This window comes from Littorina saxatilis, linkage group LG2, assembly GCF_037325665.1.
Source record: "Littorina saxatilis isolate snail1 linkage group LG2, US_GU_Lsax_2.0, whole genome shotgun sequence".
NCBI classification, from domain to species: domain Eukaryota; kingdom Metazoa; phylum Mollusca; class Gastropoda; order Littorinimorpha; family Littorinidae; genus Littorina; species Littorina saxatilis.
This window is the reverse complement of record NC_090246.1, coordinates 34,048,391-34,067,152: the sequence shown is the minus strand read 5'-3', so window position 1 is coordinate 34,067,152 and position 18,762 is coordinate 34,048,391. Positions and strand designations below refer to the sequence as shown.

Here is an 18,762-nt window from a genome sequence, read left to right as displayed (position 1 = left end):
TGGTGAGTGTTTAAATGAAAGGGTGTTTGTACTGTGTGTAAAAGTCTGACCGTATCTGTGATGGTTTACGGGAGGCTTACTCTGCCTTTAATGACCAAACTCATTAATTAACTTGTAAGCCTCCAAACTGAAATGCAATACCAAAGTCCGGCCTTCGTCGAAAATTGCTTGACCAAAATTTCACAAGTTTCACAAAAAGCCGGATATGACGTCATCAAAGACATACATCGAAAAATAGAGAAAAAAAATATCTGGGGATATCATACCCAGAAACTCTCATGTCAAGTTTCATGAAGAATCGCTCTACACACACACACACACACACACACACACACACACACACACACACACACACACACGCACGCACGCACGCACACACACACACACACACACACACACACTCACACACACACACACACACACACACACACACAGACACACACACACACATACAACACGACCCTCATCTCGATTCCCCGTCTATGTTACAACATTTAGTCAAAACTGTACTAAAAACTTGATGTTAACAACTATAAACCAGAATTTTTTTGTAATCTTACCTTTACAAAATATAGTGTATCTATAGCGTTCCTGGTGTATCACCATTTCTGCACGTTGCCGGATGTAAGCACTTGACCCCATGATCTTTTTAAAACAAAACAGATATGGTCATACTTGGTACTACGGTAGAAGCCTTTTTCGTGGGACGGTGGAAGTTGGAGTGTAGCGGTGGTGATTTGAAGGCAGGTAAGGGTATTGGCTGGGGGGAAGACAGGAGTGTGTGAATAAGGTACGGATTCCCAATCCGAACGTAGACATTAAAGGTACTTCCCTTCACCAATATGTAAACAATCATGTAAATCACCACAAATCTGTGCAGGTTTGTAAAAGGGATAAAAACATCGGTCTGCTTGGACTCATCCCAAAAATCAACAGCCAAGCTGTCTTCGTGCAGAGTGTGAATGTGTATGTGTATTAATTTCACATATTGACACAGGGATCAGTTACATTTAAAAAGAAGTTCTTTCCAGAGAAAGTAGATTAGGCTGTATATTTTTGGTATAGGGAAGATACTTTTCTCAATTAAAAGTCTGGATAAATCTATGTTGATTAACAAGATGGTTTTCATTGGAACGAATGTGGCTTTAAGCTTGTTATACACATCACAAGCGAATGTTCGGAAATGAGAAATTGTTGTAACGTCATAATTGACAGTAAATCGAAATCGCATAATCTGTTATTAAAAAAAGGGGGATATATACAGTCTGTCAGAACATTCTGTGCGTTTAGCGACACACATGACAGGATCTAGGAGCATCATTCAGTCATACCGAAACATTTCGAAAACTTCTAGAAACAGGTGGGAATTGATGTTAGTACTTGAGAAACGTGTCGCCCGAGAAATCGATCCTCTTGTTTTGGTCACAGATCATCCATTAACTGGATTATCTACTCCAAGAAAACAAGATATACGTCATAAACAGGCGCACCCTCGTCCCAGCAATACCAATTACGCGATCTATTTCACACAAACGGTTTATTCTTCGGATTACGCTCTCGTGGAAACATAAAAATAGAAGTGGCCACTCAAAGAAACCTGTTATTCGGATAACGCTCTCTACTCCTTATGATATGATAAATGACGAAATTAAAGCTCCTTGTTTTCGCATTTCAGCAAATATTTGAGTCGAAGCTTAGGGACTGAAAGCCTGGCTGGCTATGTGCTAGATCACATTTCATGCCTTATCAAGAGTGAAGCCTATCTCAGTCTGTGTTTCGTAGCGGCTTGACCTCAAACGACAGGGTAAAACCTCCGGAGTAAAGACCATTTGATAAAACAAAGAGGAAAGAAAGAAACTAACAAAGAGGACAGACAGAGAATAATTCAAAAGGCGAAAGGATACTTACATACAAGGTGAGAATGCGTTCACTGATTTATTTGACTAAAGCTTATTAGTGTAACATCGTGAAATAAGGGCAAGTACGTTGGTCACGAATAGATAAAAACAAGCATGATGTAAAACAATTGGGGTACGTATGCGAGCGTATGCTTGTTCTTGTCGTTTGGCTTGTCTTTGCTGAGATCTGGCTTATCGCTGCTATTTTATTTTTGAATCATAGTTTCATCATATTGCTTTGAAAAACACCAAGAATAAACCACTAACAGGGAGGAATGTGCTGTAGTTGAGTCTCGTTCCGTCCATCTATTTGTCTGTCTGTCTGTCTGTCTGTCTGTCACTATGTGTGTGTGGTTCTGTCTCTTTTTCTCTCTCAGTCTCTCTATGTGCCTCCGTCTCAGTGTCTCAATCTCTGACTGTCTCTGTTTCCCTGTCTCTGTTTCTGTCTTTGTCTCTGTCTCTCTCAAACACAGTCAAGATTTTTCTCAAGCACATATTTTCTCTCAAAGCACCCCCCCTCTCTCTCTCTCTCTCTCTCTCTCTCTCTCTCTCTCTCTCTCTCTCTCTCTCTCTGCTTTGGGTGAGTGTTTTATTTTCACTCCATCCAGCAACACCACGCATTTTGTGGAAAAGGGTAAAAGAGTACACTTAAAAGCAAAAAGAAATTCTGCCTTAATGGGAAGGACGCCTACGTTCTTGTACATCAAAACCTCTCTTTTTTTTTCTTCTTTTTTTTCTTTTTTTTTGGGGGGGGAGAGGGGGGGGGGAGGGGGTTCCGTCATTCATTCACGGAGAGCTAAATGAAATATGTGTCTGATCTTAAACGTATGACTTTTGTGATTTTGAAAAGTGACCTTGAATACAGTTCGATGTCAAATTACCTGTTTCTCACAAGGACGATGACGCTAATTTGCACGTTGACGTGCGCGTAATCGATTGTAAAGGAAAATAGTTTCAGTTTTTGTCCTCTACGTTTCATCCGCATGGTAATGTTCTAAGCTACCTGGTTTTCAAGTCAGAGGCATTGACAAATATGTGTCTTTTTTTTCTCCGTTTTTTTCTTTAAATGGCAAATGCCGAACTCCCAAGAAACACAAACAATTGAATACAATCTTTCTTTCTGTTTCTCTACAATCAGTAAAAGCTTGTATTTTAGTTTTCTATCTGGCTCTTTCCATGATAACAATACGGACCTCTACAAGTAAGCTTATCTCCACTTTTACTGGCGACTTTACTGAAAACGTATCAAAGGTGTTTGAAATGTACTGTTCAACAGTGGCAGATGGTTGCAGCGACTGACCGAAACTGCAAAAGGAACAAACTGTGAGTGGTAAAAAAGAATGTAATAATGACGGTTCTTCGGAAATAAGAGCGCATATTATGTTTACAATAGTCATAATCTCACACATGTTGTAAACCTCAGCGCCTTTTTCGCTGAAAATGCACGAATTGGTAAACTGGTTGTGCCAAAATCGGTCATTTGTCCATACAACTTTGACTATTTAAACAAGAACAGTGGGTAATATACGGAACTAGTCACCTAGCACCTGAGGGAATAAGAAACATTTGAATGAACAATCGATTTTCATCCTTCAAACTTTTTTGACGGTTTGAATCCCGTGTGACTGGAAAATTGAGAACATATAATTTATTCCACAGCACAGCCACAGCCTTCTATGAATAAACATGTGTGCGAATGTGCTAATCACCACTAGACCCACCTTCCAAAACAAACAAACAAACAAACAAACAAAAACAACAAATCAAAACACACACTAAACAACACAACAAACAAGAACATTTCTGCAAATGTGATGATTCCCCCCCCCCCCCTCCCCTAACCATACCAAAATAAGCAAACAAACAGAACACACAACAACAACACAACAAACATAAAAAAAATAAAAAAATAAAAAACGAAACAGGGTTTAAAGTTCAATTAAGGTAAACCGGAAGGTTTTTACCAAGTGCTGTGTTTTTGCTGGATATTACCTAATTTGTCTTTTTAGATGCTGCATTATCTTCTCTTGGGCTTGGTAGCCCTCTCACAAACAAGAAGCTCAGACGGTAAGCTTTTGTTTTGTTTGTTTGTTTGTTTGTCTTTTGCTTTAAAGGTTGGTTGATGAGTTGAATTCTCCAGCTATGCAGCAAAATGAATCAGCACAGAAAATAAACAATATCGGCTTTTTGGTGCAAAATTGCTATTAACTTTTTGTGTTGCGGTCTGAAACAGTTAATTCAAAAGTGCCCCAGATCCTTATCTTATGTTTCCGTTGCCATGGAAACTGTGAAATTGGCCACCAAAAGGTAGATTTTTGAAAGGCTATTCTTTCAACAATTCTGCACTTACTGCCAGTTCTGTTTTGTGTGTGTATGCGTGTGTGTGTGTGTGTGTGTGTGTGTGTGTGTGTGTGTGTGTGTGTGTGTGTGTGTGCGTGTGTGTTTTCAATAAATTCAGCATCGATATCTCCACAAAAGTATGTTGGAGTTTGTGTTCCTTTTGTGTGATTTTTCTTAATTCATTTGACGGTGTCAACTTGACGGTTTTTCCAAATTTAATATGAAATGAATAACAAAGTTTTTTTGTGTTGCTTATCCAAAAATACAATCTAGTCAAGGCAAGGCAAGGCAACGCAAAGAATGTATTCAAGAAAACCCATGGGGGTACATGAAAAAACAAAACAAAAATATAAGAACTTGTGTAAGTTGATCTTTTCTTTGCTTGTTCTTGGCTTAACAGTCATGCTATTTCCTACAGCGGATAGTTGCGGTAAAATAGTGTGCTACCACACCAACTGGTCCCAGTACAGGCCTGCTGGCGGAAAGTTCTCACCAGAGAACATCGACCCCAGGCTATGTACACACATGGTCTACGCCTTTGCCAAGCTCTCTGGCAACCATCTGGACGCCTTTGAGTGGAACGACGACAGCACTGACTGGAGTGTTGGCCTGTGAGTTCACTGAAATCCTATCATTGTGACTTAGTGCGAAAAGAATGGAGAATTTACTATGCACGAATTTTTAGCAATCGGACTGTCAGTTCCATTTTGTTAGTAGTTTGAAGTTTGTGGAGGATGCTTCTCGCGTCATTTCCGCATATTCTTATATTCTTTACCAACCCCGCTCTATTCACTCTCCTATACAATTAGATTGCTCGACTGCTATGCATGTACAGCAGTCAAGCAATCTAATTGTATCTCTCTCACATTAGCCTGTCTGATACTACTTGTGCCGAGACGGAATGGGACTATGGGTTTATCAAACATACTCATCACATGCATAAGGTTTGCGGCTCAGATAGCATAGTACTTCATCTTGGATTCGCTCTTCGGGAAAATTGTGAATTAAACAACACGTTCAAGTCTACCTTTGGCAACACTAAAAGAAATAGCATTCATCAAGATAGTACGGTCTCATAAAATTAAAAGATCAGGTCATACTCTTTCCCAGCAAACATATATCCAACATCACTTAATGCGTCTCTCACAGGTACGAGAAGTTCAACAACCTAAAACAGCAGAACCCTACCATGAAGACTCTGCTGGCTGTGGGAGGATGGAACATGGGTTCCGAGCCCTTCACCGCCATTGTTCAGTCGCCTAGCAACCGCCAGGCCTTCATCGCCCAGAGCATCAAGTTCCTAAGGGACAGAGGCTTCGACGGCCTTGACCTGGACTGGGAGTACCCTGCAAACCGCGGAAGCCCTCTTGAGGATAAGGGCCACTTCACCGATCTTGTCAGGGTAAGAGAGGTTTTGGTTGTTGTCGTGGGTATTGGTCGTGTTGGTCGTTCTTGGTGTTGGTGATGATGTTGTTGTCGGTGGTGTTGGTGGTGGTCGTGTAGTGGACGTCGTGGTTGTTGACAAGTATGATTCAATTGAGGTTGCTCTTAATAGGCAACTATTGTTGCTATATTTGTTAGTATTGTGTTGTTTGTTTCCTTGTTGTTTTTTAACATTTCTGTTGGATCACTTGATTTCAATCATTTAAGATTTTTCTTGCCTTTATTACTTCTGATTTTACTTTACTCTCCTGTGCTGATTGCCTTAAGTTCTACAGACGGAACACAAATCTCAAGATCATCTTTCTTCTCGTAATTTTGTTTCAGGAACTGCGCAAAGCATTTGAGCATGAAGCCATCACAACTGGCCAACCACGTCTTCTGTTGACAGCCGCGGTGGCTGCCGGGAAGGAAACCATTGACACAGCTTACGACATCCCTGCCATTTCACAGTAAGCAGTAAGGATAACAATATCATTGCATAAACAGCAGTTTCGTCTTCGCAGTACATGTCCTGTCCTTCACTAGCAACGTTTAGCTTGGGTTCTCCAGCCCTGCTCGCCTGTCTCTGATTCTTTTTCTTCTGCGTTCATGGCCTGAAACTTCCACGTACGGTCGTGTTTTTGCACGAGTGGGTTTTTAAGTGTATAACCGTTTTTACCCCGCCATTTAGACAGCCATACACCGATTTTGGAGGACGCATGCTTGGTTTTTTTTTATATTTAGTCAAGTTTTGACTAAATATTTTAACGTAGAGGGGGGAATCGAGACGAGGGTCGTGGTGTATGTGTGTGTGTGTGTGTGTGTGTGTGTGTGTGTGTGTGTGTGTGTGTGTGTGTGTGTGTGTCTGTCTGTCTGTGTGTGTGTGTAGAGCGATTCAGACTAAACTACTGGACCGATCTTTATGAAAATTGACATGAGAGTTCCTGGGTATGAAATCCCCAGACGTTTTTTTCATTTTTTTGATAAATGTCTTTGATGACGTCATATCCGGCTTTTCGTGAAAGTTGAGGCGGCACTGTCACGCTCTCATTTTTCAACCAAATTGGTTGAAATTTTGGTCAAGTAATCTTCGACAAAGGCCGGGGTTTGGTATTGCATTTCAGCTTGGTGGCTTAAAAACTAATGAGTGAGTTTGGTCATTAAAAATCTGAAAATTGTAAAAAAAAAATTTTTTTTATTAAACGATCCAAATTTACGTACATCTTATTCTTTATCATTTTCTGATTCCAAAACTATATAAATATGTTATATTTTGATTAAAAACAAGCTCTGAAAATTAAAAATATAAAAATTATTATCAAAATTAAATTGTCCAAATCAATTTAAAAACACCTTCATCTTATTCCTTGTCGGTTCCTGATTCCAAAAACATATAGATATGATATGTTTGGATTAAAAACACGCTCAGAAAGTTAAAACGAAGAGAGGTACAGAAAAGCGTGCTATCCTTCTCAGCGCAAGTACTACCCCGCTCTTCTTGTCAATTTCACTGCCTTTGCCGTGCGCGGTGGACTGACGATGCTACGAGTATACGGTCTTGCTGCGTTGCATTGCGTTCAGTTTCATTCTGTGAGTTCGACAGCTACTTGACTAAATGTTGTATTTTCGCCTTACGCGACTTGTTTTTTCGTTGTGTCTATACCCACCGAACTTTGACATGGATTACAGGATGATTCATTGTTGTTGTTCTTGTTGAGTTTTGTGTGTGTTTCTGTGTGCATTTTAGACTTACACTGGTGCAATTCTGTAACACATGTTGCATAGCCACTGGTGAATTAACAGAGAGAAAAATAAAGAAAAACGGTCATAATTTTATAGGTGTTCGCATCCACGGGAGGTAATCGGAACCGACCAGTAGCCAGTAGCGCGACATATGTCGTGACAACCAGGTGACAGTATACGTAAAGTAGCGTGACATATGTCGCGACAACCAGCCTAAGGGTAGTACAGTATTAAAATGCCTGTTTGTTTTTACTGAGCCAGAATATTAGCCTCTTATGTTTAGTTCACGCCGTTATTTGTCCTCGGATAAGTTTTGCTTGTACGAGTACTACTGCGTGCTTAGCAGGAATATGTCTTTGGCTGCAAAGGCCGTAGCAAGAGTCCAACACTCTCTTTCAGGGACCTGGACTTCATCAACCTGATGTCGTACGACCTTCACGGGGCCTGGGAGACAGTGACGGGGCACAACAGTCCGCTCTACGCCAGGAGTGATGAGACTGGCGAGGACAGGGACCTCAACATGGTGAGAGCGTCAACGTGAAAATGTAACAAAGACATTAGTAGTGAACGGTGTATGTAAGGGGAAAGAAATGTAACAAAAGGAATCCAACACTGACAATAATAGCGAACGGTATATCAGTGAAAAGAAATGTAACAATGACATATTTAGCGAACGATGGACAGAAATGTACCAACAGAAATGTTACAATGGCAATACCTGCAAACGTTTCATAACGGAAAAGAAATGTAACAACGACATTACTAACAAAACGGTATATAAAGGAACAAAGAAATGTAACATTAACAAAGACATTACTTGTGGAAAGCGAACGTTTGACGACAGGATGAAGTTTATACATATTATTAAAAAGACCATCAACCAATCAAACGACAGACCGACCGACCTACCTACCTATCAGGCAAACGACGAAGCATCCAGTCTATTATCATTGCATACAGCCTGATACGATGATAATCCGTGCAAGTAGGCCTAGGCTAGGGGGGGGGGGGGGGATGGGGGGGATGTAACGTATCCCATCGGTCCCGCTGATCTCTCAGATCGTAAGCTTGCTATTTTCAGGATTTCGCTGCCCAGTACTGGGTCCAGAAGGGAACACCCAGAGAGAAGCTGATCGTCGGCATGGGTCTGTACGGTCGTTCCTTCACCTTGGCCTCCCCTGACAACAACGGGGTGGGTGCCCCCGCCCCCAAGGGGGGAGTTGCTGGCACGTACACCAGGGAGTCAGGCTTTCTGTCCTACTACGAGGTAACGATGTAAACGCTGTTGTTGTTGGAATTCAGAATAAGATGGATGTTTGTTCTTTGTTGTTGTATGTATCGGTGACTTCATCTGCTGCCACATACCCTTGTCTGTCTGTCTGTCTGTGTCTGTGTCTGTCTGTCTGTCTCTCTCTCTCTCTATCTCTCTCTCCAGATTACTGCTTACTCTATTACCCTCGTTAAATAAAGAATTGTTCTTGTTCTTGCTCTCTCTCTCTCTCTCTCTCTCTCTCTCTCTCTCTCTCTCTCTCTCTCTCTCTCTCCCCCCTCCCTCCGGCCTCTCTCTCTCTCTCTCTCCCTCCCTCCGGCCTCTCTCTCTCTTTCTCTCTCAGTCTCCCTCCGGCCTCTCTCTCTCTCTCTCTCTCTCTCTCTCTCTCTCTCTCTCTCTCTCTCTCTCTCTCTCTCTCTCTCCTCTGTTCTGTTTCTTTTTATGTTCCTCCGGCCTCCCGCCCCGCCCCCCCCCCCCCCCCCCCCCCCTTGGCCTTATCTCTTTATTACTGTCTAAAACAAAAACCTGTCCTGCGTGAGCGCCTAGTCTTACTCACGTGCGCACAGCAGAATGTCAAATCCAAAGGTTCAAGTGTCATTCCATTGCTTATGTTAAAGACACAGTCCCTCCCGTCAAAACAGCTCTGCCCACTATATTAAATCTGCCACCAGTGTCTTTTTAAGAAATTAATTCATCACACAAGCTTAATCATGACTGCACAGAAAGCAGTTATAGGATGTTGTTTCTTGTCGTGTGTCTAAGTGGACGGATTGGCTTATATATCCCATGTAAAAGTCCAGTTCTGAGATGGTGAGCCCGAAGCGTTTACATCGGAAGGACTGTGTCTTTAACTTCAGCATCCATTATCTGTTGCTGAATTGTTTCCCTCACCGCCCTGTCTATCCCGCCTCATGTGTCTCTTGTCACCTTGAATCCATGTATCCGAATCTGTCGTCGAGAGAACAATCTTTATCACACAATGTCTCGCTAACTTAGAACACTTTGAACAATATACGAAGGATAACCACTATAAGCTTATACCGTGTTATTGATTCTAAACATGCTTCTTTCTTTCTTTATTTGGTGTTTAACGTCGTTTTCAACCACGAAGGTTATATCGCGACGGATTCTAAACATGCTCATTGTGTATTTTATCCATGCATCGTTGAATAAAACACTGTTTAAACCAATATGTTTTTATTTGATCTTTTTAGATCTGCGACATGAAGAAGGCCGGAGGTCAAGTAGGGTTTATCGACGAACAGCGTGTTCCTTACGTCCATCTCGGTGACCAGTGGGTGGGCTACGACAGCACGGACAGTCTCAGAGAGAAGGTCAGTACATTGCTGAACAGACAGACAGACAGGCAGACAGACAGACAGAAGAGAATCGTGTCCTTTAGATTCATCATGTTGACCATTGAGTCGCGGGCGATGACATTGCGGACAGCCTCAGAGAGAAGGTAAGTGAACTGGAAAATAAGAATGATGGATTGCAGAACGTCATCTGAAAAAAGGACTCTACCTGTTGCCACAGACGACTAGATGGCGACAACTGTATCTCAAGTCCAGTAATGACAGGCTCGATGCAGACAACTATACTAAACGTTGGGCGACTCAAACGTCAGCTATGTCTTGTTCTATGACTGTTTTGTCACAGGTTCGTTACGTGAAGAAGAACAACTTTGGAGGTGTGATGGTGTGGGCACTGCCCCTGGATGACTTCTCGGGCAGTCACTGTGGAGAGGGACCCTTCCCTCTTATGCACGCCATCACTGATGAGTGCCAGCATGACACTGGAGTTCTGTGAGCCGCTGTCTATTGAACGTCTATAGAGAATACTATAGGGCTTGCTGTGTCATATCAGGTTTACACGAGGGTTTTTTGATAAAAATATTGAAATGCGAGCGAAAGCGAGGTTTTCAATAATGGAAAACGCAACGAGTGTAAATCTAATATGATACAGCAAGCCATGTTGTAATGTGGTTTGTATGTTGACAATTTAGTTTTGTACAAGGTGTTTGTGTATTGTTTTGTTTTGTTGTTTTCTTATTTGTTTCTTTTCTGTTCCCGACAATAGCTTTGGAAAGTGCATGGAACGCAGGCTTGCCACATTGCTAGGCCTGCGCTGAAGAAGGACGATCGTATTTTTACTTAAATCATTGTCCGTGTAGCAGGATTTCAAAGAGGGGTGGAAGGGGGTGGTCGGTGGGGTATCATGTTTTGATATATGTGGTACAGAAAGGTACACTGTATGATTTATGGATTCCGTATTAACCACACTGAATACACAGGCCATTTGAGCATGTTACAGTGAATATATCGCCCCATAAAACGTCGTTCGTGTTACCTATATCTAAAGAGCGAGGTTGAGATTGAAGATAATGCACGTGTGCATGGGGAGATGGGGAGAAGAAACGTGTATTTGGTGGTGATATTCCTTCATGTCTTCTACACAGCCTTATTCAGTCACAATCAGCGTGCATTGAACTGATTTTCAAAGCTGGTTCGTGTGTAAACAATCTTTCCCTTTTTCTTTCCTTTTTTCATATTTTTGTTTTAAGCATACGACATTTGTCTTCAGTTTATATCATTTCTGCATTGCATCATCTGTTAGCGGTCAGCTGTGCGTTCGAGTTTCTTTGGCCTTCTGTTATGATGATTTTGACAAATTATCTCCAAATTGTGAGCAGTGTCACAACTTTGTGTTGGTTTTGCGACACAGCAATATCAATGATATGTATAGCTTTTCACACACCTGTGTCTAAACAGCTGTTCTCTTCTCTTTTCTCAGCTGCTTCAATTCGCACACGCCTCTCCCCAGCAAAACTCCCGTAGATGAACCTGCAGGTTCTGTATCGATATGATTGGTACAAATCGATCTAAGGCCTAAAAAAAAAATAGGTGTGGTTACGGTAACCCGACCTACCCTATTTTTAGGGGCCGACCCTATAACTTTTTATTACATTTGTCAAAAAAAAAACCCAAAAAAACGAGTGCAGAAAACGCAATGAAAGCAAAAGCGCTCGAGTTGCACACTTATTTCCCTGTCAAGTAGGTTCAATTTGTACACATTAAAAAAAAAAAGTAAAAAAAAAAAAAGTGATTGCCTACCTTCCTACCCTATTTTTTTTTGGCTATGTTACCGTAACCACACCTATTTTTTTTTGTTGTTGTTTGCCTAAGACATGGAAAAAGCACAGAGACATTTAACACTTTCTACATGTTCTACCCCACCTATATTGACCAAGTTTCTTTTAGCCGAGACCAGCTGTGCTGCAGCAGGTCCCTTAGAATTGTAGTAACTGTGTAACAACTGTGTATCAACACGCTGAAATGCAGGCGTTAGATCGACGTTACAGGAAGCGACTGAAGTGACTGTGTGTACGGATATATCCATACCAGGTTAGATAGAGCCATATGAGTGGGATACGGATATATCCGTACCTGGGAAACAATGAGTTAAAAGTTAAGTCAGGCCAACAAACACGAAATTAATAAAGGACATAAACAACACGGAAATGAGAGAAAAATTATGTCACTATTTTTGGACACAAATTTCGTCTTTTTCGCGCACAAAAAGGACATCGGATTTTGCAATATATGCATCATTGTTACAACTCTGCGGGTGACAACTACAGGAGAAGTTGTCAGAATTACCAGAAAAAAATCAACCAACCAAACAACTTGACTAGCCAGTCAATCAACAGACCAACCAATCAACTGCATAAACCAACAAACAAATAAGCAAAGACGTCTCCACTCACTAAGTAGATCTGACTCTTCTGAAAAGAAAAGTATTTCTCATATGTAATTATAACTATGTCATTGTGGACGAACAAGAAAAACAACACAATCCATACTCTTCAGTAATATTTGTCTGTTGTCTATACCTTGTTCGCCAACTTTATAAATCGACAGTTCAAGGTTCTGGTGAATGTTTTGTTTTGTCTATAGCTAAACGTCCCATAAGCGTACCTTTCATGGTTTGCCGTATTACAGTCGAACCTGCCGTGGCGACCACCTCTCGATAACGACAACCTGTTCATAAGGACCACCTTAAAGAATCCTCGACAAGTTTTATCTCTGTATAATTCATCTTTTTGTAGCGACCACCTGTCAATAACGACCACTTTTGGTCGGTCCCTTGGGTGCATGCTCGATATCGACTGTATTGAGTTTGAACCGTTAGCAGTTCATCAGTTTTGGATTTGTATGTCGTTATCTTCTATCATGTAAGGATACATTTCCTCCACAGCCACACCCCGGCTCCAGCCCAGAGCACCGTTCAGCCCCCCAGCACTACCCCCCTACCCCCGGGGCAGACACAGGCTCGTATGTAAAATGGCTCAGTCCTTCTCGTTAAAACACTGCCGCTCACCATCTCAGATCTGCTAGGCTTTTACGTGAGATAAGACACTCCCTCCACTTGGGTAGAGGTACAGTGGAACCCCCCTTTTAAGACCTAAACAAATCTGAGAAAATCAGGTCTTAAAAAGGAGGGAGTCTTAAAATGGGGGTAAATTTACAGAGGTTATGAACAGAAAGTCTGAGAAAACAGCGTCTTAAAAGGAAGGAAGTCCCCTTACATTGGGGGAGGGGGGGGGGGGGTGTGTCTTAAAAGGGGGTTTCTACTGTACAACAAAAAATCCACAACCTGGGTGCGGCTTTCTGTACAGAGCGGGGAATGTTTGTATGAATTAATTTATTAACTTACACTGGTGTCATTCTGCGAAATTAATGAATCCAAAAGTGTCATTTTTCACAGGAAGTGGTAAGGGTGTTGATTTTGTGTGTGTATGTGTCCAGGTGAAGGATGGTCTTTATATTATACTGTGTACATTTCTGGGCAGGTCTAAGATAGTCAGTGAGCCAAACTTTTTAATGGGAAGGAATGTGCCTTTAAGCACTTGATGATTATGTGATTTGTTTGAGTCACCTACGTGAATGTATGCGCGCGTGTGTGTGTGTGTGTGTGTGTGTGTGTGCGTGCGTGTGTGCGTGCGTGCGTGCGTGTGTGTGTGTGTGTGTGCGTGCATGCGTGCTTATAAGTGTGGATGCATATATGTGCGTGTGTCTGTGTATGTCTGCGTATTATTGTTTTTGTGAGTGTGCAAGCGTACCTGCGTGTGTATGTGAGTGCGGTTGCCTGCCCGCCCGCCTCTTCGTGGTGAAAATGTCAAACATCATTAAAGACATTTGCATTTTCAAATAAATCGATATTTTTTCTGTGACAAAAAGCAACCACCCACAGGCCACCCCTTCACGGAGACCTGCTAGATTGCATGATGTACCCGGATGGCTTCTACCCGAGTCACAGGTCGTGTCGCGAGTATTTCGTCTGTGTCGGAGGGGCTACTTTCGCTTTTGAATGCGCTGATGGACTCATTTTCAACGTCAACACTGCCAACTGCGACTGGCCTCAGAACTACCAGTGCACCATCGGGGACTCCCCCACGGAGCAGCCTTCCATCGCCGTAAGACGTCGTTGTTGTTGTTGTTGTTGTTGTTGCTGTTGTTGTTGTTGCTGTTGCTGTTGCTGTTGTTGCGTGCATGATTGCTCCACGGTTTACCATTTAAAAACAACACAAACTCCTGCCAGGTAAAGGCTCAGGGATTAAAACCTTCCAACCGCAGCTGGCAGCTCTCCTCAGTGATTCATCCGTTTCAAATTCAAAGGAATTCACACCGTTTTGACAAACCCCCGACTCCCCCGAGATACTAAGTCAGACAGGCGGCACATTACATAACGACCACCTGCGGGCCCAAGGTACCCGTCTCTCCCTAGGAGAGCGGCTTGACATCAGAGAGAACAAAGAAGTGGATAGCCACAGGCAGCTAAGGGCGTTTATGATCAACAGGTGGCTGGACATGTGCATATCAAAATCAAACCGAGAACAGATGACAGTACCCAAACATAAAGCGATCGGCAAAACGTACACAAGACACAAAACACAAACTGATCGGCAACAAAGACTAAACTGGACAATGACAATAGCTTTACTCTATAATTGGTGACTGGTCGCCCTGTCATAATTGCAACTTAGGCAAAAAAAAAAAAAAGGTCTGTTTACGGTAACCCGACCGACCCTAGTTTTTAGGCCCGACCCTAATCTTTTTTTGGATGGTCTGAAAAAAAAAAAAAACGCATCCAAAATAGAGCTGTTTGCGCTCAAACAGCAGACGACAGAAGGGAGGTAAGCTCAAAGTACTGTTTATAGTTATGTTGGGCAAAAACAGGGATTGATGAGAAGAAATGAACTGTGAAACATCATAGAGAGGGGAGAAAAAAATAAAATGAAAAAAAAAAAAAGAAAAGCCGACCTACCGACCCTATTTTTTCACCCTATGTTTCCGTAAACAGACCTATTTTTTTTTTGGCCTTATATACCTCTCATAACAAACGTAACATTTACATTTTCTCCACAGACACGCCAACCATTAACAACCACGAATCAGCCGAACGCTCCTGCAACCAACAGAGCCTCACCAATGCAGCCCTTGCCCATCATCACCACCACCACTGAGACTCCAACAACCTCCACTCCTAAAGGCAGAACCACAACTCCTGTCTTTGTGCGCCACACAACCACTCCCAAGGGCAGAACGACTACACCAGTATTTGCCAAGTTGACCACTACACCGCCCATGCCCCCCACAACCACGACACCAACAACCACACCCCAACCTACAACCACCACACCCCAACCTACAACCACCACACCCCAACCTACAACTATTCCCAAAACCACAACTGCCACGCCGAAGCCTACGACCACTGAGCGACCAACTACTCCGAAACCGACGACCCAAAAACCTGTGACATCTGCCCCTGTGGTTTCTACAACTGCCCCTGGCTTGGGTAAGTATGTTTGATTGTTTTCTGTTTGTGAATAGAGTTGTGTGTGTCATTATTATTACTATGTACAGTATTGCGACTGTGATGTACCTGCTTTGTGTGATGTTCTGTCTATGCAGCCTACTACTACTCGAGATATATATGAAGTCTTATATCGCGCGCGTATCTCCAGACTCAGACTCAAGGCGCAGGGATCATTTATGCCGTGTGAGATGGAAAATTTACACAATACATCACGCATTCACATCGACCAGCAGATCGCAGCCATTTCGGCGCATATCCTACTTTTCACGGCCTATTATTCCAAGTCACACGGGTATTTTGATGGACATTTTTTATCTATGCCTATACAATTTTGCCAGGAAAGACCCTTTTGTCAATCGTGGGATCTTTAACGTGCACACCCCAATGTAGTGTACAACGAAGGGACCTCGGTTTTTCGTCTCATCCGAAAGACTAGCACTTGAACCCACCACCTAGGTTAGGAAAGGGGGGAGAAAATTGCGGCCTGACCCAGGGTCGAACACGCAACCTCTCGCTTCCGAGCGCAAGTGCGTTACCACTCGGCCACCCAGTCCCACCTACTACTACTCGAGATATATATGAAGTCTTATATCGCGCGCGTATCTCCAGACTCGGACTCAAGGCGCAGGGATCTATTTATGTCGTGTGAGATGGAATTTTTTACACAATACATCACGCATTCACATCGACCAGCAGATCGCAGCCATTTCGGCGCATTTCCTACTTTTCACGGCCTATTATTTCAAGTCACACGGGTATTTTGATGGACATTTTTTTTTCGTCGACATCGGTTTTTTGTCTCATCCGAAAGACCAGCACTTGAACCCACCAACTAGGTTTGGAAAGGGGGGAGAAAATTGCTAACGCCCTGATCGACCCAGGGTCGAACTCGCAACCTCTCGCTTCCGAGCGCATGTGCGTTACCACTCAGCCACCCAGTCCACTCGGCCACCCAGAGATCTTAGTTGTTATTTTTTGTTACTGTCAAACCTGTCAATAATGACCATCCATGGGACTGACCAAAAGTGGTCGTTATAGAAAGGTTGATGCCATGAAAAGGTGAATTATATAGAGAAAAAAACCACCAACCTTGTCAAGATCTTTTGGGCTGGTCTTTGTGGACATGAGCTTGTTATGGAGAGGTGGTCACCAAGGCAGGTTCGACTGTATTTAACAACAGCAACAACAACGATAACACCACCACCAAAAATAACACCAAGTACAACACTTAAACATGCCCTCAAGAAATGAAGTATACCGCCAACCTTCTCCCATTTGGTATAATATTGTCCTTGGGGAATTTCTTCTTTCCAGTTCGCCGTTCTGATAGACAAAAATGATACACATTGTCAACAAAACCTCACTCAATTTCCCCCACAACAGCCATTAATTGTGTCTGTCAATGTCCATCCAGACCTGCACAGCTTCTGCAAGGACAAGACAGACGGTGTCCACGCTGACCCTACGGACTGCGGCCACTTCATGGAGTGTTCCAACGGCTACACCTACCGCATGGCTTGTGCCCTGGGGAGCGTCTTCAGCCCCTCCATCCTCACCTGTGATCACCCCGACAACGTCCCCTCCTGCCAGGTGCACGCCCGGGTGGATATGCATGCTCACCCGGTGACGGAGGCTAGGAAAACTACCCCCCAGCCTACACAGCAAGGTGGGAGCTTCTGATCTGGATCTGGTTGAAACTTTGCATTCTGTCTTCTTCGTTCATGGGCTGAACCTTCCACGGCTTTTACGTGTCTGACCGTTTTTAACCCTGCCATAAGGCAGCCATACGACGGATTCGGGGGATTCATGTTTGGTATTTTTGTGTTTCTATAACCCACCAAACTCTGACATGGATTACAGGATCTTGGGGGATAAGGCACTATCAGGCCTGCACATGTTAACCTGAGAGATCAGAGAAATGTCCATCCTTAACCCACCAGGCTTGGCCGGGATTTGAACCCATGACCTTCGGCTTGGGAGGCCGGCGTCTTGTCCACAAGGCCATTGCGCCCATTGAAACTTTGCATTATCTATAATATGAGGATGAACGTCGCTTGTTCATTTCAATGCTTGCTTTTCACTCGGGTGCCAGGAGATTGGTTCCGCGTAACTCTCACTCTTTTTTTGCACATGTATGCATTTAGAGCGCTTAGTTTTCTTTGTTTCTCAGCTCTTTGCTCTGCTGCCTTAGGGTGTGGACGAGTCAATGTCACCACTTGTAGAGTGACAGAAACTCAAAGTAAGAGCTCGAGGTCTGGTTCAGATGATAAAACTTCACTATGGTAATGCTGATATGTATTAGAGTGACATGATATCTTGAAGTCTTGACGTTTCGCTCTGGTCTCCCTGAGGCTTTAGGTGGTGGGGTATTGTCTTCTGGGCAAAGGTTTCACCAAATATTTGTATCTACTTGAATAAGTTGTTGCTCTTCACTAAGGGGGTTTAGCACATCAGTCAAACAGGCGGCTCCAAAGAAACAGCCACTATGACCAATCCCCTATTACCAACCGACTCAGCCAGCGTTTTACCCCTGACAAACTTTCTCTCTCTGCAGGAGTTGAACACTTCTGCAAGAATCGTGATGACGGCATCTACCCCGATCCACAGGACTGCGCTTACTTCATCCAGTGTTCCAACCACTATGCCTACCACAACATGTGTGCTCCGGGTACCGCCTTCCACCCCACCAAGCTGTACTGTGACAGGCTGGCCAACGTTCCGTCATGCGACCATCAAGTGCTGGTTTGAGCGTAAAGCTCCCGAGATGCACGCTTTTTTTTAGGCCAAAGGTTTGGTGTGCCTTTTCAGTACAATCAAGTACATGTCTCTTTCAAGATTTGTTGGAGATTTTGTGAGAAAAGATTTTAAATATTTTTTTTCAAAGTTCTGTTTGGGTTAGGTAATACATGCACTACACTTGGAAGAAAATTTTACACCAGCATATATTTTAATGTGTTGCCTCGGAAGAAAAAAGGCCAAATGACATCATTTCTGCTGCTTTTGTTTCTTGGGCCAAAATATCAGGAAGTTTGAAAACTCGTGGACTAGCTTCTTTTGAGATTCTACTTGATTCATCTTCCTGTGTGTGTGTGTGTGTGTGTGTGTGTGTGTGTGTGTGTGTTTGTGTGTGCTTTGATCTACGCACATACTCTTAAAAAAACCCATAAAAGCCAAAGTTCCAACAATCAAATGAGAAGATACATTAAA

The 18,762-nt window shown here is 43.0% G+C and overlaps 1 protein-coding gene across 5 annotated transcripts; it reads left to right on the top strand.

The window, feature by feature from the left end:
* Positions 1 to 674: 674 nt before the first annotated feature.
* LOC138958819 (chitotriosidase-1-like) lies at positions 675 to 18,594 on the top strand. 5 transcript variants are annotated; one of them, XM_070330119.1, is made up of 16 exons: positions 1,741 to 1,915; positions 3,175 to 3,221; positions 3,908 to 3,965; positions 4,657 to 4,849; positions 5,388 to 5,640; positions 6,006 to 6,130; positions 7,803 to 7,926; positions 8,485 to 8,670; positions 9,888 to 10,007; positions 10,333 to 10,478; positions 12,931 to 13,007; positions 13,914 to 14,149; positions 15,102 to 15,118; positions 15,311 to 15,534; positions 16,970 to 17,221; positions 18,110 to 18,594. In XM_070330119.1, exons 3-16 carry the CDS (start codon positions 3,908 to 3,910, stop codon positions 18,301 to 18,303), a joined length of 2,205 nt encoding a protein of 734 aa, XP_070186220.1. In that variant the 5' UTR covers positions 1,741 to 1,915; positions 3,175 to 3,221; the 3' UTR covers positions 18,304 to 18,594. The 5 variants fall into 5 exon arrangements, with proteins under 5 accessions (XP_070186219.1, XP_070186217.1, XP_070186220.1 ...); XM_070330116.1 differs by lacking the exon at positions 1,741 to 1,915 and adding an exon at positions 730 to 747 and having other exon boundaries at positions 15,102 to 15,534; XM_070330115.1 differs by having other exon boundaries at positions 15,102 to 15,534.
* The last annotated feature ends 168 nt before the right edge of the window (positions 18,595 to 18,762 follow it).

What these genes read in the sequence shown, in the direction of transcription:
- LOC138958819 (XM_070330118.1), top strand. Translation starts at nt 3,908, where the DNA reads ATGCTGCATTATCTTCTCTTGGGCTTGGTAGCCCTCTCACAAACAAGA. An exon ending in CGGAGCAGCCTTCCATCGCC is followed by an intron (nt 14,150 to 15,101) that starts GTAAGACGTCGT and finishes TTTTCTCCACAG; the next exon opens with ACACGCCAACCATTAACAAC. An exon ending in CCCCCAGCCTACACAGCAAG is followed by an intron (nt 17,222 to 18,109) that starts GTGGGAGCTTCT and finishes CTCTCTCTGCAG; the next exon opens with GAGTTGAACACTTCTGCAAG.